Source organism: Athene cunicularia (genome assembly GCF_003259725.1).
Source record: "Athene cunicularia isolate RWA chromosome 11 unlocalized genomic scaffold, athCun1 chr11_part1, whole genome shotgun sequence".
Classification (NCBI taxonomy): Eukaryota; Metazoa; Chordata; class Aves; order Strigiformes; family Strigidae; genus Athene; species Athene cunicularia.
In genome coordinates, this window is record NW_020799113.1 from 7,759,156 (window position 1) to 7,780,004 (window position 20,849).

Sequence of the window (20,849 nt, forward strand, 5' to 3'; positions counted from 1 at the left end):
TATCTCTGAGTCAAGGAAAAATTGTCTTCCTCCCTGCCTAGTTAAAAATGTTAAGGACAGGAGACGACTTCTAAAAAGAGTTGTTGATCAGAGAAACTGTTTAATTAAAAGTAGTGCTAGCAAAGGTAGGAATAAATCTTCTCAAAGCTCCAATGAAATCTTAATTCTTGTGGTAGAAGGTAAAGACATTTAAAGTTATGATGTTCATGTGCATATATTAACAAATAGAAACATGGCTGTTAGGGGAATTACAGTTGTGGCATCCTTTGAGGTTGTACATCACAGGTGTTCTGTGGTATAATGTTTTTAAATATCCTGATTGTGTGATGGGATTTTTTTGGTAAGCAGACTTCCTCAGTTTGTCAGTCCTGGTGACAAACAGTAAAAGCTGTTGCCTGCAGTGTATGAATTAGGTGACAATGCAGCCCTTGGCTTACTGATTCAGTTGCTTAAAGCCATGTTCAAATATAAAGTAGAAGTACTAATTAATTTGCCTAGTAGCCTTTCTTGGACATAGGGGGAGCGTGGTACCGAGCCAGCGTTCAGGGTAGTTAGTCCCATGAAGAGTGACTGGACCTATCTAGCCTGATGTCTGCAGTATCTCCTCTTGAGTTTGTATGTACACTGTGCTCCTGATGAATTAGCACTAAAATCTTTATGCTATGATAAATAGGCCAGTCAGTTACTGACTTTCTACTAACTTCTGCGCATATGTATCTCAAAATTCATGTGCGCTTTTAGTAGGGACTCTTTCTTCAGAAAGTTTGTTGTGTAGCCCTTAATTTTTGACATATGGTTTCGTTGTCAGTAATTATTTAAAATGTATTGATTCCTGAAGAAGATTAGAGGATCACTTGTGCCTCTACAGCTGCAGTAGTGCAGATGTAACACCTGTATGTAGGTCTGGAAAGGAGTCTCTAAAGTTTATGCATTTTGGTCAATTGCATTTGCTTCAAATTGTTAATGATTTTGTTTCTTTTATTTCTGTAAAAGTGAAATGGCTGTCTCTTGTGTGTTTATAGATTGATCTGGATACTATTGATGTCAGCAATCTCAACAGGCAGTTTTTGTTTCAAAAGAAACATGTTGGAAGATCAAAATCACAGGTGAGGAAAAAGTCAAAGCTCATGTCTTTCTTCCTCAGTATTATTTATTTATACACATGTTAGAAACGTGTTGCAGTTTTGTTTCTACTGTGAAGAAGTAAGTGTTGGTTGGTTGATCATGGCTATCCACAATATTTCATTATAAAAGTATTTAGATCTCTTAAGGTAGTCAACTTACTCGATACTAAATGGGTATCGAGTTAGAAGGAAGGAAGAAATAACAAGTGGTTTTTTGTTTTTGTTTTTATTTCTAGGTTGCCAAGGAAAGCGTGTTACAGTTTTATCCAGAAGCTAATATTATAGCTTACCATGATAGCATCATGAAGTATGTTTGTTTTTAAACTCTAATTACATGCTTTGATTTGCAAGTACCGTGTTAGTTAAATGCTACAATGGTGTGCTTTAAGATATTTTACAAAGCTGCTGCAGTAAGAAGAGAAATACCTGTAAATATGAGACTACCACACACCTAAGTGGGAGTGTGGATTTTGCATGAGTTTTCTTAAGCTCTGGTAGTATGCTGTAGTCATTTGTTTGTGTCTATTTTTCATTTTATTAGCAACATTTACTATATACGTTTCTACACTGTAAGGATGCCCTGATGTCTTGAGCAATACCTAGATTAAAATAAATGTGAATGTTGAGTCTATGATTAAAAAAACTAAGTTCCTTATGTGTGTGCATGTAACTGAATATCAGTTATATATGCTCCAAACTTTAAATTTAGTCTTTAAGATCTGTAACCAATGTGTACGAGATTATGTAGATTTTCTTCAGTGTTTCCTATGTTCATTTGTCCAGTTTCTTAAAAATGGACATTCTGTAATATTAAGGTTTGAACTCTGATGTAGCTATTAGCCACTGAAACACTGACTCATTGCATCCTTCTCCTGAAACTGTAAAACTGTTAATCCTGTTTCCTCTTTACTCTCTCTTTTTGCTACCTTCTTGTTTGACTCAGAAAAGAGGCAATGTAAAGATACTAAATGTCAAGATTTTAAAATCCCTCATCTTGGCTCCTAAGGGTATGGAGGCACGATCAAAACCAATTGAGCTATCACAGTATAATGAATTATCAAGTCTGATGAGCTATGGTAATTACAGTGTGCACGTTTTAGCTGCAGCTGATGGTTTTTAAAGTCAGTTACCACAGCTGAGACAATTTACTCATTAGGTCAGAGCAGTATAATCACTTTTTCGTTGTCTGCCTGTTTCATTGGTCAAATTAGTACTAATTGCAATAGCTTCCTTCCAGCAGCATAAAATTTGTGCTTTCACCCAGCTTTAAAATGGGCAGAAGACAAATGGGGCAGTTAAAAGCTAGCAGTAAATGTATAATATGTGTAATTTATCACATGAACATCAGTCTGCCCTTTGCATGTGTATAGTTCATGTTGTGGCATAACAACTTTGATATGCTATTTTGAGTATTGTTTTTCTTTTCTATAGCCCTGACTATAACGTAGAGTTCTTCCGCCAGTTTACGTTGGTTATGAATGCTCTGGATAACAGAGGTGAAGTTTTCACTATGATTTTATACTGGAGATGGAAATACTGTTGCTTGTTCATAGAAACAGAACTTTAATGTGTTCTGCAGTGTCAGTTAAATAACAAGTATCCTCTTAACCCATCTGTAGTCTGACTAATGCATGTGTGCTTCACTAGAAACATGGAACGGTAGTTTAGTGCTTTTACAGGTGTTTTGAAAGTAAACATTAATTGCTATGTTGCTGCTTTATGGGAACTGATGAGTATTGTGTGTACATGTGTAACTATTCAGTTGAGTTTACTGTATTTAATTGATATATTTCATGTTAACTGCAAAATTGACTTTGTGAAAAAGTCATAGTGCTGCAGATTAAGGATAAATGTTTGCACAGGAGTTTGAATTTGGAGAAGTAAAACTTGGTTTTCCAATTATTCAAATTTTTATTTAAAAACTCTTGATTTGCAGCTGCCCGTAACCATGTGAACAGGATGTGTCTGGCTGCTGATGTTCCTCTTATAGAGAGTGGAACTGCAGGCTACCTTGGACAAGTAACGGTTATTAAAAAGGTTAGGTTGTGTATTACTCTTATTGCTTGAAGTTTAAATAATTGGCTATTTTAGATAACAGGGAGTTGGGTGTTTTGGGATACAGTTACAGTTTGTCTGGTAATAGCATGTACTATCAGTAGCCTTCATGGTGTGACAGGTAAATATTTAACTTTTCTCCAGGGAGTGACAGAATGTTATGAATGTCATCCTAAACCAACTCAGAAAACTTTTCCAGGCTGCACAATCCGAAATACACCATCGGAACCTATCCATTGCATTGTGTGGGCTAAGTATTTGTTCAAGTAAGTGATTTTTTAAAAAGGAAAATAGATATTGTGGTTCACTCTTCTGGTTTCTAAACCTACAGGCAGAGAAATAAAGTGGACACGTGCTTTTTTGGGGTGGGTTTTTTGTTGGTTTGGGGTTTATTGTGTGTGTTTGGTTTTTTTTAATAAATGTGGATTATAGCAAAAACCTTCAGTTCTTTGACAGGGGTTTTGAGGTGGGTTTTTGGGGTCTTTTATTTTCCGTTGGAATATAAAGATGGAAGGTTAGATAGTACTTAGGCTTTGCTCTGGTATCACAGAAAATCTGTCAGAGTAGTTTGACACAGGAGTGTAGGTTGAGGTTACTTTATTCACCTTTGGGTGGAGTTAACACATTTGTTTAATGCATGCATAAACAGATGTAAAGTTTGTTGGGATCTTGGATGGTTATAAGCAGTGCATTCAGTACTGCAGTATAAATATAAGGCTAGGTGAGCTATTGAGTGAGTTACACAGAACTGTTTTGCTAAATCCATTTTTGTATTGGACATTTTGTGTTGTCAGTGTTAAGTCCACATGTGATGAATTCCCAACAATTTAAAAAGCAGGGTATGAAGTAGCTCTCTGATAGCAAGAATTCTAAAGTGGATATTTATCTGTTAGCAAGTATTTCAGTCTTTAACCAGATATGATGAAATTCTAGTGTTGTGTTGTTCTTAATTATTATATAGCCAGTTGTTTGGAGAAGAAGATGCTGATCAAGAAGTCTCTCCTGACAGAGCTGATCCTGAAGCTGCCTGTGAGTGTGATACAAACTGGTAGCTTACCCTGTTAATGAAATATTCTGTATCAGAGATTATGACTTGTTTCTATACATTTCTTAAGGTTAGAGAGTTCAGCTCCAGTTTCTTTTAAGAGGATTCTGTTGACTGTACGCTTGAACAACAAGATTTTGGGGTGTGTTAACAGTAGTTTCCCTTACAGACCTTCATGTACACTGTGCGTACTGCCATTTATTAGATATTTCAAACAATTTCAGTGGTTTTTAGTTAACTTGATGCACACCAGAGGTCTTTGCATGGAGAATGTGCAAAAAATACTCTTCAAAATGACAACAGTTTAATAGTTTCACCTGTCAGAGCTGTGGCCCTTGTGGGCAGCCTAAAACATTATTAAAATGATTACCTCAGCCAATGTGAAAACTTTCCAGTACAGTGTAAGATGGGTCACTGGCATAACTCTGTTGATATTAATCATAAAGTTCCAGTTAACACGTCCAGGTGTAAGCTATATGATTTAGATGAATAGGCTTGTATCTGTTTGGGGACACCTGTTCCCTCTGCAGCAAACGGTCTTCCCCACGTGCACAGAAACTTGGAGTGAAAAGTGAGCTTGAAGGGCAAATTAAATACAACTGATCTTCACAGGGTGGCCTTGTTTTCCCCTATATATTTGGATTTGGTGGAGCACTTCCTTCCCTGCAGCTGGGAGGCTTGTCTTTTGAACCGAGGACTGAGAACCAAGTGATATTTGTAGTCACTCTGCATTTTCCACTCCTAGTTGAGGGATTGCAAGGAAATACAGGGATTGTGTTTGAACTCCTCTAGCCTGAAGCACTTCAGTATTAATCTGCATAGGAAATATGCTCATTTTGAGCAGTTTCTGTAGCTATTCAGTATTTTTCTGTAAGGACAGTAACTGTAGTTACTGTTAAGGTGAATAAGCATCATTTGCGGCTGCTTTTGGATCTTTTGATAGAAGAGTGGACTTGGGAGAGGGAGCTTAGAGGATCCTCTGACTCTTCAGATTCTTTGAACATCAGATAGTGATCACCTGACAGGTTGTTCCTACAGGAAGTGTAGAATGAAATAGCTGAGGCTTAAAAGAGTGGCATATAAACTCATTTAAAGTAATGGCTGCTGGCATACTTGGATGGTAGCAGCCATAATGCCTTTTATTTAAACAGAGATACCAGAGGCAATTATAGGAGGGTCTGAGCTGTAGCCTGTGTCTGTAGTGAGCGAACTGTCCACAGTAACACTGCTGTTTAGAATCTGTGGACATACGTGGTGTATCAGGGAAGAGACAACACAGCTTTTGTAAAGGAAGCTGTGCCTTGCATGGCTCTGCACGTCCTTTGACAGAAGTGGCAAACCTGTGGACAAGTGTATCTGGTTTACGCTGTTTTGAATCTGCAGGGGGCACTCAAAAACTTTTTGTGAGAAACCTGAAAGGAGCTAAGCAGCCATGGGGAGAAAAAAGGATGAAGATCCTGAAGTGGATAAACTACTTAAATGATAGAGATAAATGATGATTAGAGGAGTGTCTCAGATTGAGGATGGGACCCATGCTGTTCAGCATATATGATTAAGCAAAGTCACTCAGAATAATAAAGATGAGGACTAACTGCAAAAAGTAGTAGAAAGCTTCACAATGCAAAATGACTGGGCAATGAGACGTTAGGTAGCTTTGGTGCAGATAAATATGAAATGATGCATTGGTGAAAGGGGGGAAATGTTCACAAGTTTACATATAAAATGATGGTCTCTGAGTTGGTTTTTCTCATTCAGTTGAGCTGTTAATAGCTAGTTTTATGAGAACATCAACCTGCTGCTTATTAGGAATCATAGCAATTGCTGGATATGACTGGGAAATAAACACAAAATTGATAGCATCTGTATGTGTGGAGTTTTTTTGTACAGGAATAACGAGAGGTGGGAAGCTGATTTATTTTTGTATGTGTGTTGCTGTTCCAACCAAACTAAAACTCTTCAGACAGGAAAAGAGACTACTGAAAGGGGATGGTTGAACATTTATGAAATCGCAATGTTATGTGGAGATAATTAATAGCAAAATTTGTTCACTGTTTCTGCCAATAAAGGAATTAGGTGACATTGAGTTAAGTTAGTGAGTTGCAGTAGCAAACAATAGTTGCACTGTGTCTAATTCAGCTTTTGTTGGGCGCAGTAAAGGCATTTTATGGTTCCTGCGTAATTTTTGTTATTGACTCTAGGGGAAATATTTGGATGTGATTTTCCTTTGTTTGGATTAAAATATTGGTTAACAATTTATTAATAGGGGAGCCAGCAGAAGCAGAAGCCAGAGCACGAGCATCCAATGAAGATGGTGAGATTAAACGTGTTTCAACTAAGGAGTGGGCTAAATCAACTGGATACGATCCAGTTAAACTTTTTACTAAGGTATCTTCTTTACCCCCAATAAATGTCTATTTGAAGTGTATGAGGTGCTTTAAAGTTAAGTCAAAACCCAATTTGGATGCTTAATGCTATCCATCAATTATGCAATTATGACTTCCACCAATTTTGCTGTACTCTGTCTTTTACAACACTTGCTTGTTTTACGGATTCCATCTGCTTCTGCACAGATGGCTTTAGCAGCTTGTCCATATTGTACAGGAAAAACTTAATTCCAGTTACTTGTAATATGAAAAAGTAAATTTGAACTCTGCAGGAGTTTCACGGGGCATAATCAGAACCAGTCTGAGGACCTAAAAGCTATCAGTAATCTGTAAATGAAAATACAAACTGGTTTAGGAGTTTTCCCTCAAAATAGTTGCTGAGAGAGTGGAAGATGGAGGAAATTAGTATAGAATGTAATGTTGATAGGTAGCAGTAACTTTACTTTGGAAATTCATTGTCATGTAGTTAAGAATATCTCAGGGAGAGCATACAGAGGGCTGTAGTGATGGCTTCAGTAGGCACATGAACCCACTGTTTGGACTATTGTTTCTTGACTTTTACCTTACTCCCCCCAGTTCATCAGAACCATGTCTGCTTTATGCAGTAAAGTGTTAGAGAATGGAGAAGAGTAAGTTTTTAGAATCTGTTTTAGTTTCCTATGGAGTTTGATTTTTATTTATGTGGTTGAAAATATTTTCAAGGAGAAAATCAAAACCTCATAAATCTAATGCTGATTTTTCAATTTCACAGCAGATGTAAAAATAAAGTATGTCTTTTTCTTCCCCTCTCATTTTAATGTGTTTCGCTTGTTTGCTTTAAATATTTTGTAGCTTTTCAAAGATGACATTAGATATCTGCTGACAATGGACAAGCTGTGGAGAAAAAGAAAGCCTCCAGTGCCACTTGACTGGGCTGAGGTACAAAATCAAGGTAGTTGTCCCTCCTCCCACTGTATATGTTTGTTGATGCATCTTTGTGATATGTATGTTTTCTCACTGTCACAGCTGAGTATTGGTATTGAACATACTAATTCTTCACAATTCCTCAAGATATTAATTTTTTCTCTATAGAGAGAATGTTTTATCTAAAACTGTTCTGCAATTGTTATTTTAGATATTTAGTATTGGCTGGAGAAAATTCCCATTTCACAAAATCTTGTGTCAGCTTATTCTAGGAGACCTTATCGTAAGCACTGATACATTTATCAGTGAAAGCTCAGTTTTGCTGAAAATTTACATTGCTGTAATTTGTGCATGTTTAGGCAATTGATAGTAAGTATAGCTATAGTTGCAGTTTTAAATGTAGATTTGCTGTGAAATGTTTGGGCTACTGTAGTTTAAGGATATTGTGTCAATTTAGAAAATATTTAATTTTGCTGAAATAGGAAACTACTTAGTTCTTTGAGAGAACTTCTGTGGGATTTAAAAGTATTCCTGATTTATTTTTCCTTTTCCCAAAGAGAAAAACATATCTGACCAACAAAATGAATCCTCTGCAGTCTTGAAGGATCAGCAGGTTCTTGATGTCAAGAGCTATGCACGCTTATTTTCAAAGAGTGTTGAAACCCTGAGACTTCACCTGGCTGAGAAAGGTGATGGCGCAGAGCTTATATGGGATAAGGTAAGTTTGCCAAATACATAAGAACTGGTTATACTCTATATATGTAGTACAAATATTAATTGGACTAATTTAGTTTCATTCCAAAATAGTACTACTTAGAAGCACTTTCCATATGTAAACAAAAATATACTTTAAGCACTGTGTTTTGGAACTCACCGAGTGCAAGGATTAAGTCCTGTGATGTAAAATAACTTAATTCATCAACTTTAGAAAGCACAAATTCAACTGTATTAGTCATATTTTGATTTTTGAAAATATTTTAATAACACAGCTTAATTATTTAATTTTTTTTTAGCTTTCTCTAAAACATGCTTTTATATAGTGATTTGTAGCTAGAGTTCTGTGGAGTTGTACATATTAATTAGCTCTGACAATAAGTATGTGATATGTTAGAGTTTTGCTGAAGAAAAACAAGAAGAAAATTTTCTCTTTCAGCACCAGAGACAGTGTAACCTTCTTGCAGTCAGTTGTCATTTGGCATAAGAAAAAAAAAAAGTTTGTAAATATAGGGGCGACAAAATAGTAAAATAGTATCACAAGAGATAGTAAAAATACTTTTTTCTGAAACACCAGTTTTTGAAACCAGGTACAAAACATTGTAAGATTTGGGATTTAGACATTATTTTGAACATACAAGGCATTTTATTAATACTAATACAGTAATTCACTACCAAAAAATACCAAGTACCATTTCTAAACGTGTATTTAAAGTATTACTGCTCTGTCTAAACATACCATCTGAAAAAGGAAGTATATTGACTTTGAAATGGAATATTATACAGACTTTTTTTCAACTTTCTGTTTTTAAGGTCTTGGGAACCATGTGTTGCAAACTTTTTCCGATCAGTAATCTGATTTTTAAATACTTCTTGTATTAACTTCTTGTCAGGATGACCCTTCTGCAATGGATTTTGTCACTTCTGCTGCGAACCTCAGGATGCATGTTTTCAGTATGAATATGAAGAGCAGATTTGATATCAAGTGTAAGGATAACATATAGCATTGTTTTATCTAATAATGTAAACTTCTCATTTTTATTTACTGTTAAATATCTGCATACATACTCTTGCTTATTTTGCAGCAATGGCAGGAAATATTATCCCAGCTATAGCTACTACTAATGCAGTAATAGCTGGTCTGATAGTGCTGGAGGGCTTGAAGATTTTATCAGGAAAAATAGATCAGTGTAGAACGGTAAGTGGGAATAAGATACTTTTACTTTATTGTAATTTATTATTTGTTTAAAAGTCACATTTAATTTGCTTTGACTGTTGTATAGTTTTACTGTCTCTCGCTTGTTGCTTCAGTAGATTCTGAACGTGCTGGAGACTTTCAGCCACAAAGAAAAGAGAAGTAGAAGCCTCAAGGATCATTAAATTCCTCTGATTTAATGAAAATTGGCTGCTGGATAGGAGAGAGAACCAGACTGACATCACTTGAAACATGGTTGTTTCGTGTTACAGATCTGTTTGGTGATAGCTGGTCAGTCAGCACAGGTGTCATTGCAGACTGGCCATAATATGCACTTTCTCCTGTTCAGCAGGCATGTCAAAGAGGATTAGGGAACAACCTGTGAGACTAAAAGAATCAATCTGTAGGGAAACAGGTTTTATGACTCCTGTTACTTATAGAATAACTTGTTTTATTCTTGTCTATCCTCAAGATTTTTCTGAACAAGCAGCCAAATCCCAGAAAGAAGCTATTGGTTCCTTGTGCTTTGGATCCACCAAATCCTAACTGTTATGTATGTGCAAGTAAGCCAGAAGTGACTGTGAAACTTAATGTACACAAAGTTACCGTGTTAACACTCCAGGATAAGGTAAATCTTGAATATTAGCTACAGCTTTCATTTTGATTCTAATACTGTAGATTGTTAAAGTTAGGTTTTTGTTCAGTATATTTTGACTGAGTATCAGCTGTTTATATTTGCTCTCCATTTAGCATTCCTCTCAGCTACAAGAACAGCTAGATTAGGCAGTATGCTTCTTGGACATGTGCTTGTACATCTTGTGGAAGATTGTTTGTACCTTTTTGGTGGTTTTAAATCTTACTCATATCCAACAGCAAAAAACTGTGTGTTTATCAGTTGAATAGTTCAGTAGCCATGTTATAGTTGTGTAGTAACAACATTTGCAATTCTGTCATTTTTATGAAGTAAAAAATCTTTCAGCATATCTGAACCTGCAGGTCTCAGAAGGCAAAAATATAATTAAGTTGTTCATGAAAGTTTAAAAAAAAAAAGTATAGGCCTTCAGCAGATGCCTGAAAATGAGCCAGGATAAGAAAATCAACATAATTTAAGGTCATTTTTTTGGTAAGTGTTTCTAAGTCAGATATTGATTAAATAATCATATTCATATTTTCAGATAGTGAAAGAAAAATTTGCTATGGTAGCACCAGATGTACAAATAGATGATGGAAAAGGAACTATTCTTATCTCTTCAGAAGAAGGAGAAACAGAAGGTATGCATACTGAAGCTTTTACATAAGAGTAAATAAAAACTAGAAAGAAGCCGAGCTGCACAGAGTGAAAGTGTAGTAAATGTTCTAGTGTTCATCCTGTAGACTTATATTTGAAGAGAACTGGATTTGCAGGTATATAAGTAGCTCAAGAATAGCTAGTGGTATTGTCTACAAGCCTGCATGTCCAGTTCAGCTTTTCTACATAAAGTACTTTTCACCTGGAGTGTCAGGATTCCTTTCAAGGATAAGTATTCAGCTATAAAAGTGCACCAGTTATTTTCCTCTGTTTGCAAGTCCCATTCTTTTTCTTGGTCTTAGGTTGTGGGGATCTTATGATGCTTGTAGGCACTATTGTAATACAAATATTATCTCCAGAACATTCCTAAATGTAATAATAGTGAACGTGATGCTTGAGGGGTAAATAAGTCAAACATAAGCAGTTTTAACTTCTGTTAGGCTTAAATGTCAGCTTTTATTTTAAGTATAGCTAATAAATTATAATCTTATGTTTCTACTTAAAACTTTTGGAGTACTCATTTCATCATACTTATTCAGGTATAAAGGATCTTTAGATAAATAGCTTTATACATGCAGTTTTTCTCTATTTTTGTAGCAAATAACCACAGGAAATTATCAGACTTTGGAATTCGAAACGGCACTCGACTACAAGCAGATGATTTCCTCCAGGACTATACACTGTTAATCAATGTGCTTCATAGGTAAGGATTCTGAAATAATTATTTTTGTGTATATATATATATATATATATATATAGAACAATTCCACGGGGAATTTCCAACTCCAAATTTGAAGTTCATGAATAAAACTCAAAGAATAAGCCGTGGAAAGAAAAATATAGAGGTAAAAGAGGAATTGTTATTTTTTAAGGATTCATAGAGTTCAGGGGGTGTTTTGTTTGCTTTTTGTTGTGGTTTTGTTTCAGTTTTTTTACAACAGTAACGGGAAGAATTTTATTTGATTAATCTGTCACTACACAACATAAAAATACAGTGCAAAACCAAATTTACTTGTGGGGCAGGCAACAAGCAAGAAACTGCCATTTAGAAAATAACAAAATAAAAAAAAAACCCAAACACACACACAAAAAAAAACCCCCAGCCTGCTGGAGTAGTAGATCCTCTGCTTGACTACCTGTGTTCAGATACAGCAATGCAAATAGAAGTCACTGAAATAATTGGTGTGTGTATTTAACCCTGGATAAGTAATGTACATATTATATACAGTAAATTAACACACTGCACTTTCAGTGAGAATAGGAATGGGACACTGAGAAAGAAAGGTAAGCTTGGGTAATGATTTTTCTCATTTCTAAGCATCATAAGTCATGACACTGTGGAACAATGTTCACAAATAGACAAGCATAATTATAAAGGAGCACTGAACAGATTTTCCTCTTTTTGACTGTTTTTTCTCATTTTGTCGTAGTTGTCGGGTGCTCTAATATTTGAATGTGGCGTGCCTTCTTTGTGAAAAAGACATTTTTTTATTTTCACCTGGTTGTTTAAAAGCATATGTATTATTCTGCAGTGAAGACCTAGAAAAAGATGTAGAATTTGAAGTTGTTGGTGATACCCCTGAAAAAGTTGGCCCTAAGCCATCAGAACCAACATCTAAGAACATTACCAATGGTAGTGATGATGGAGCACAACCCTCAACATCAACAGGTAAGTAACAGTAATCAATATTAAATAAAACAAAATAGTCTTTCAGTAGTGCAGTTCGATTAAAATAGTTGTCTTCAATTTTATGACTGGACTTTGCCAACATGAAATAAATGGCATTTAAGTTGCCTCTGTGTATAAATATCATATTAAATTTTAAAAATGCACATTTACAATTGTTACAAAATGCATGTTTAAGAATTTTACAAAGGTTTACAGTAAATAAACCTTGAAGTTACATTATTTAACTCACAATGGCTTGGTGGGGTGTCAGCTTAAATGCATCATTTGCAGTGTGATTTAAAGTTAGACCCATTCTATCTGATGGTCATGCTATTGTTTGATAAAAAAGAATCAACCAAATTTGTCATTTTCTCCCTGCAGTTCAAAAATTAATTTGTGGATGTCTTTGAACATGTTTCATTTTGTTAACTTATGATGATGTCTTTATTATCTGCTTACAAAATTATTTTTCACCTGTCAAGCAAAGCATGTCAAGAAAATTATATTTGCTGTCCAGGAAGAATTACTATCACCTTCCTAATATAGAGTGTTTCTTTGAATATACCTAAAATAGTTTAACTTAAATGAATATGGGATGCTTAAGCACTGACGGCTAACGTACTGGAAATGCCATAGTGTTTTGCAGGGATAGTGTATGAATCTGAATACCTGTTGTGACAGATATAAGTTAGACATCTCTAGTTCTGTCTTACATTTTTGAATGATCTTCCTTTGCCTGTCAGATGGTCCTATTTAAGATACGTACACAAGTATGTAGTCACTTCCACTTCCTTCTTGCTTCAAGGGAGATTAAATTTTAAGAGTATTGCTAAAATTTAACTCAAATTATACAAAAAACACATAAAACTAGTTTTCACAGTGAATTTGTACTTCAAAGCAAACAACTTTCTCTGGATGTCTTGAAAGTTCACATTTGGCTCTATTTTCCCTTCTTTATACTACCCATTGTTATCCTTGTAGCTCTTCAAGTCAGCTCACCCTTCCACTCCTCCCTCTCTTGGCGTGTTCTCTCTCACGGAGCATGGCTTCTAGCTGTTCTGCTGAATGCACTAGTGAAAGGAGAGGCTGCACTACAGCTCTGTGTGTAAAAGCTTTTTTCCCAAAGACTGCTGCAGATAGAAGAATGGCATGCTATTTTGTACATGGAAAAGAAAATGTTGCTAACTAATGCATTTCACATATTTTTGGGTTACTGCAATAATTTCCATAGCTCTAGTGAAGAGGGAATAACCATGTGAAAAGATTGTTTTGCACTTTTTTCCAGAGAAATTCAGAATACTCTTGCAGTTGAATGACAACAATTACAGATAAAGAACATTCCAAGTTGTATTTGTTGTGGTAGAGACATTCTTATTTTTATGTATGAAGTTTAGTTTGAGAGTGGACTATCTTTACAGTATCCTTTTGAATTAAAACCACATATTTTGCAGCTCCAGATCAAGACGATCTACTGATTGTTGATTCTGAAGATGAAGGTACTTCAAGCAATGTCGATGATGTTATGGAAAACAAAAGCCGCAAGAGAAAACTAGAAGATAAAGAGTGCATCAGTACAAAGAGAGTGCGTACTGAGCAGACAGAAGAGCAAGATGAAATTATAGCATTAGACTGAACATGCAAATGCCCCTTGACAAAACGATTCGCACCATGTAATACAGTAACAGCATATTATGTTGGGATGTGAAAAATGTCCAGAACTAGACTAATTTTAAGGCCTTTGTTCCAAGTGAATCCAAACCCCCGGCTTAAATAATTTGTGTCTGTTTCTCTTGATGATAAAGCGCTCATCTCAATAGACTCTTTCAGAAGTTTTTCCATATTAATTCCATATATTAAATGTAGTAGAAACATAGTTTATAAATACTTACAGATAAGTATTTGCTTAAACAGTCATGAAAAAAGCATGTTATTTTTGTGTAAATGCCTTTTAGGTATAATTCAATAGGACAAAAAAAAACCCAACTACTCTTGTTTAGTAAAGGGTCATCATCTGATGCCCAGGTTTTAAGTAAATACTTTTTTTTTTTTTTGCTTGAAGAAAAATATTTTCAGTCTAGTCCTAAACATTTTTCACACCCTGAACAAGTAAAGAAGAAAATTCAATAAAGCAAGTCAGTGCCATGTTTTAACAGTGTTCTTAAAATTCAACTGGCACTATGTATATTACTGTAAAACTGTTAATTTACTCAAGTTTTTCAGCTCGTACTGCCTGGTATGTCAATGTAAGAAGCAAATTTTTGTGTATTGTTACAGTTTCAGGTTATTTATATTTGATGTTTTGTAAACTCAGATACTACTACTATACTGTACATCTGATGGACCAAATAAATGACATCTGAAATACTTGCTATATTTGCTTGCACAGTCCAAGTTTATGCTGACTTATGGGATTTTACAATGTATAGCCTTCAAAAATTACTGTATTATTTTCATTTTTCTAAACATAACCTAGTAGTACAGAACTTAAGCTTCACTTGTTTGAGGTGAAAGGGGAATTTTTTTAATAAAACTTTTGTGAATGTTTTTTTTCTTGGACAATCAATTATTGGCCTCTTCAGTTGGAGCATCTGCACCACCACACATGAGCTTGCACTACCTCATGCTTTCAGAAAGAAGAAAGCACTGGTCTTTTATACATGACACTGTGCATAGGACAAAAGTGCAATGTTTAGAATCAGTATCTTAAAAAATGCATTTTTTTAACTTTTGGTAGCTCTCAAAACTATCAGTGTTGTTTCATAGAACACATTCATCAGCCATTTCAGTCACTATACTGAAATTACTTTCCACCTTCATGTTTGTGAAACAAAACTGCTTCTGTTCATAAATAACTATGCAGAGTTAGCCTTACAGAGCAGAGGAATTGAGCAGACAAGATTTATTCTGTTACAGTTTGCAAATTGAATGACTTTTAAACAAGATGTTAACTGTACAGAAGGAGAATGTAAAAAACCCCAAACCAGCACCTTGTTTGGTCCCTGCATCTGGTTCTTTCTAGTACAAAGGCCAGCTCGTCATCAGTGATAAATTGCCAGTGCAGTACAAAACTACAATTCTATGATGTAATTAACGTTTTATCTTTTCTTTTAGGTAGCAACAGTCATATGCAATGGCTTATTTGGAGGTATAATACTCCACCATGAAATTAAATCCTTTTGAGTTAGCTGCTTGGCCAGCATGAGTGAAGACTGAGAGGTAAAGATGTAAATAAGAGTTGTTACAGAAAGGATTTTTCAGTACTATGGAAACTTTCATAGTTCCTGCCATAAACAGTTAAAGCACTAGCATTTACTATGTCTGTGACTACATCGTCCAAAAATTAAGGCCGATATTTCTTATTTTAAGCTTTACTAAAAATTATTGGTTTATTAAATTAGTTGTCAAAGAGCTTATCTGTGCAATAAGATGTTTCTCATTGTGACATGACAAAGCTTTGTCTAAGCTGATGGCATGTGTAATGTGTCTAAGATAGAATCACTATCTCGATCACTACCTGAGAAATTTCCTAGCTTGTACTGGCTGGTATACGGGAATGTAGAGTTCTAACTTTTTTGATGATTTTAACAGTAGAGGCTATAATTCTGGGAACTTTATTGCATTAGTTCTACTGAAGTTGAGAGTGTTTATGACTTAGAAGTTCAGTGGCATATGAGCTGAACTGAAATAACACACAACACCAACAGATTTAGGAGTGAAAGGCTGGGGTCTATTCAGTCTCACTGGCTTCTACTCCTTATTAGTGTTAACAGCATAAGAAGACAGTACTCAAGTGATTCCTTAAAGTATTTGGGATGCTGCTGTCCAAGAAGATACTCATAATAGTTTCTCAGAGCAGTAGACAACTCTTGGCAATAAGGCCAGACTGCAAAAATGTTCAGAATTAATCAGCGTTACGTCTTAGGTGGGGGAGTACCACTGCAGGACACTGGTTAGGTTAAGTTTTAGAGAAGCATTAAGTAATTTTAACAACGTGTCATCATTTAGTTTGCAGCATGAAAGGCGGTCTAGAATCAGCTACAGAGGCAATTACATCTTGATGAAATTGTGCTGCTCTTTTCTGGGTAGTAGGTTGTTAGATGGCCAAAAAATGCTCATAGATCCTTCCTGTACAATACTTTAAAGTGAATGATTTTTAATATATTTTCTTTAAACACTCTGCTTCTATAGAACATATAACAGGCTGTTCATATAGCGTCAGCTGTTCTATTTGGGTCTTGTTAAGTTTGGCAATACTGAATGGACCACTGAAAATGCAATCTGCTTCTGTGCTAAATGTAAAACTGCTTTTCAGAATTGGAATATGAATGTCCTTAATTGGCTACGAGTCACCAGTATTGTATAAATGTAGAATTTTCCAGGTTAAACTTTCTCTTGCCCTTGAGAGCAAATTATAAAAAGCATTTACTAAGCTTCCAAGTAATGAAAAAGAAAAAAAAGTAAGCCACTTTTCAACTGACCATTTGCTTATGTCCTAATAGCAGTAGTATTGATATGGAAGGAAGTGTAGTTGGAAGACACAAGATTTAAATGTTAAAATGGAGGATAAATTCTTCCCAGTGCCTTAGCTTGGCAACCATGATGTAGGCTCTGTCTTCACTAATAATTTTTGAGCCAGGCTCATTAAATCAGTCTAGAAATTGCTATTTGCAGGGATACAAATTGGCTCTTCTGTCACACAGCATTCTCTAGTTGTTTGTTTATACTGATGCAAATTTGTGTCATGCAGATAAGCTTTTCTGGCTGCTTTCATAGTAACAATTCATTCTTGATGCTTGTATTTTTTATTTACTTAGTGAATTTGAGTGCCATGTAGGAAAATGACAAGAAAAATAGTGGCATATTTTAGTGTAGTTGAATGCAGCTGAGAGTGTATCTAGTATCTTTGTATGCTATTAGTTCGGTATCCCTTTTCTGCAGCAGGGCATGGAAATGAGTATTGACCACCATTGATATACAGCAGTTAACTGGAGATTCATTAAGACTTATGGTGAAGAAATTTGTAACAACTTTTCCACAATGTTATTGTCAAAAAAAAAAAAAAAAGCAATGTATCTCATTCTCAAAGCGTCTAGAGAATCACCCGTAAGGGGCAATTGATAACCCTTCAGGAGAAAGAACTTTTGGGGCAATGATAGCAGCCTCTACTAGCCCATTTCCTAAAGACTAACTTTAACCTGTAGATGACCATTTAATGTTTGTAGTAGTTCTACATGACATTTTAATTTTACTTTATGAAACCATTTCACTGTTGAACCACAGCAAGATGCATGCTTTCTTGGCCTGTTGACTCTGACAGCTGACAAGCAGGTTGATGTGCCATTTCAAATTCTGACCTTTACAACAAAGCCCGCTTGATAACCATTTATTAGATCCCAGAAGATAAAATAGGCTTGTGTTCAGTTTGTATATACCATTGATAGCTGCTGCAAGCTTTATCTTCACTGACCCAAAATTTTAAATTTAGATTAGAAAACTCATTAAACACCCAATTAAAGAAAATAAATTTGTTTTTTCTTAGTGTTCTGGTTTTGTGCCTATAGGTAGAGATATTTTCTTTCTTCTCTTTGCAGCTATAAGGACAACAAGCCTTCAGTAGTGTGCATCTAAAATACTAAATGTGCAAGAAAGCAGAAACTATGATCAAAGTAATACAACAAATCATAAAATTACAGAATGGTTTGGGTTGGAAGGGACCTTAAAGACCATCCAGCTCCAACTCCCTGCCCTGGGCAGGGACACCTTCCACCAGCCCAGGTTGCCCAAAGCCCCGTCCAGCCTGGCCTTGAACCCTGCCAGGGAGGGGGCAGCCACAGCTGCTCTGGGAAACCTCTGCCAGGGCATCACCACCTTCACTGTGAAGAATTTCTTCCTTAGATCTAGCCTGAATCTACCCTCTTTAAGTTGAAAACCATTACCCCTCATCCTATCCCTACACCCCCTGACCAAGAGTCCCTCCCCACCTTTCCTGCAGCCCCTTTCAGTACTGGGAGGCCGCTCTAAGGTCTCTCTGGAGCTTCTCTTCTCCAGGCTGAACACCCCCAACTCTCTCAGCCTGTCCTCACAGGGGAGCTGCTCCAGCCCCTGAGCATCTTCGTGGCCTCCTCTGGACCAGCTCGAGCAGGTCCATCTCCTTCTGTTGGTGCCCCAGAGCTGGGCACAGCACTGCAGGGGGGGGTCTGATGGGAGCGGAGTAGAGGGGAAGAATCCCCTCCCTCTTGGTGCAGCCCAGGACACGGTTGGCTTTCTGGGCTGTGAGTGCACACTGATGGCTCACAGTCAGTTTTCCATCCAATACTACCCTCAAGTCCTTCTCTGCAGGGCTGCTCTCAATCCACTCACTGCTCCACCTGTATTTGTGCATCTTAAGTCAGTCATCTGGTTTTTGCTTGCCTAAGATTATTTCTAGGCTAGTGTCTGAGCAGAATCATTATAGAGAACATACACCTACAGACAAAGGAGTAGGAAGGAGAAGCATTTCAATGCTTTGATTTGGAGGCCTTGATTTTTCTTTAAGGGAGGAATAGGATGAACTAAATAAATGTACTCCTAGATACAGCTTGATACCTGTTTATATTAAGAGAAGAAAATTGCTGTTTAGATGCATGTCATTATCTTGTCCTTCTCATCAGCATACTTCTTCACTCCTGAGAAAAAATGAGAAATTTTTGGTATGATTTCCTAAAGAAAAGATACTTAGGGAATTGCTCTACCAGTGCTTTCCAGCAACATTTGGAGCTACTTGCAAACATTAAGCTATTACACCAGTGATCTCAAAGCTACTGCAGTTCTACAAGTAAGTGGCTGTAGATTAGGGGAGGCAGATGCACAGAGGTGCTTCTGTGGGAGCACTCAGCATTTTTAGCTGTGGTACTCGCACACCTACCTGCTGGTGGGTCTGTATGCTAGTCCACATGGGAGTTTGCTGCATTTTGGGCATCTACCCCGTGGTAACTGGAGAAGCATGTTGGGGAAAAAAGGGTGGCTAAGAGAACCTAACTAGAAGCTTAGGAAGCTGCTAGGAGCTGTGGATATTACAAAGGGGACAGAGAGAAGGCAGTACAGAGGTGGACCTGGGAGAGAATTAAAGATGTTGTAGAGGAGGAGTGTCAGAGACAGAAGAGCACTGACTGGTCTCTTGGGGGATGTAGGTGAATACAGCAGCAGGAACCTGGAGGTACTGTATATAGCAGCTGAGGACTGGGGTACGTCCTGTAGGAGTGGGAGAGTTCCATGGGACAAAGGGGCTGACAGGACTGCAGCATTATTGGGGATTTGGCGAGGAGGTTACAAGCTGAAGAATGCAAAGGATGCAGAATAGAGACCCGCAGCGGCTGGGCCTTCATTAGTTCAATTTCATATGGAACAGCTGTATACGTCTTGCAAATTTGTTCATTAATTTCAGTTAACAAGTGTTATCTCTAGAATACCATTTTATATGGAAAAATACCATGAAATGTAAATGTAATTGGTGTTCTCAACAAACCAATGTCCTCTTGCTTCTGAAATGATCCGTCTCATCATAGCTGAAGTGTTTTGTATTGGCAGGTCAGGAGGTCAGTGCTCGTAGCCTGCCTTGTTTCTTGAATGGGTCTAAAGAGGCGCATACAGTTAAGTCTGATACTTCTCACACGCAGAGAATCGGGGGGGCATGTGTATAGCAGTATGACACTCATGCAGTGCTTCTGGTTTTTTTATTAAATGCACTGATGCTATCTGATTTCTTCACTGGATGACAGTTTGCAGTGTCTTCAGGAGTTTCTTTTTATCACATCAGGATAAATTTTAGCTCTGTAGAGTCACAAGTTTGTTTTTGTTATTTCTGTTTCTCTGAAATAAGAAGCTATATAACCTAAGACCTCCTTAAAAGTACTATGTGGGTGTACTGCTGACTGAGCTGGCCAACTAAATTATGTATTTATGCAAGTGTAGTGGCTGCTATAAAGCTAACTGATGGTGTTTGAATATATAGCGATTATGTCCTGTGACTGCAAGGAAGTATGACTAAGGCCATGTGTAGTCTCCAAAGTATGAGCCAATAAACTGCTTTGGCCAGAAATTTTATTATCTGAAATAAGTAAGGGAAGTGGAAGATGAAACTATGAAAGAAATAAGATACGTAAATGGTGCTTGGACATATGTTGTCTGTCTAACCTAGCACGTTCACAAAGTGCCTGTCATGACTGGAATTTTACAGGGTCTGTCCCAAGTTAAATTTGTGCAGCACAGTGAATAGCTGCATTTGCAATGAATAAGAAGAATGTAAAAAATGTTAAATAGTGTTTTATTGCGGATTTAGAATGAAAAATGACCTGTAAGCCTCCAGAGTAGTGTTAGTCAAAAATACTTTAAATAGTTGTGCCTAGCAAAGGTGACCATTCAAATACAATGCGTTTTGCCTACCAGAAGATGGTGCCCTAAAACACATTCAATAATTTTAATTTTTAAAAGCTA

At 36.5% G+C, this 20,849-nt stretch overlaps 1 protein-coding gene across 1 annotated transcript; it reads left to right on the forward strand.

Moving 5' to 3' along the window:
* The first annotated feature begins 232 nt into the window (after positions 1-232).
* On the forward strand, positions 233-14,922 carry UBA2 (ubiquitin like modifier activating enzyme 2). Its single transcript, XM_026856944.1, has 17 exons — positions 233-295; positions 1,023-1,106; positions 1,361-1,431; positions 2,556-2,620; positions 3,061-3,161; positions 3,324-3,445; positions 4,141-4,208; positions 6,488-6,609; positions 7,440-7,539; positions 8,069-8,229; positions 9,119-9,212; positions 9,311-9,423; positions 9,893-10,048; positions 10,596-10,692; positions 11,306-11,411; positions 12,241-12,377; positions 13,829-14,922. Exons 1-17 carry the CDS (start codon positions 233-235, stop codon positions 14,008-14,010), a joined length of 1,842 nt encoding a protein of 613 aa, XP_026712745.1. The 3' UTR covers positions 14,011-14,922.
* The last annotated feature ends 5,927 nt before the right edge of the window (positions 14,923-20,849 follow it).

Bases quoted from the DNA above. Each gene is read 5' to 3' on its own strand.
- UBA2 (XM_026856944.1), top strand. From the start codon at position 233: ATGGCTGTTAGGGGAATTACAGTTGTGGCATCCTTTGAGGTTGTACAT. The intron at 2,621-3,060 runs GTGAAGTTTTCA...CTTGATTTGCAG, and splicing joins GAATGCTCTGGATAACAGAG to CTGCCCGTAACCATGTGAAC. The intron at 3,162-3,323 runs GTTAGGTTGTGT...ACTTTTCTCCAG, and splicing joins AAGTAACGGTTATTAAAAAG to GGAGTGACAGAATGTTATGA.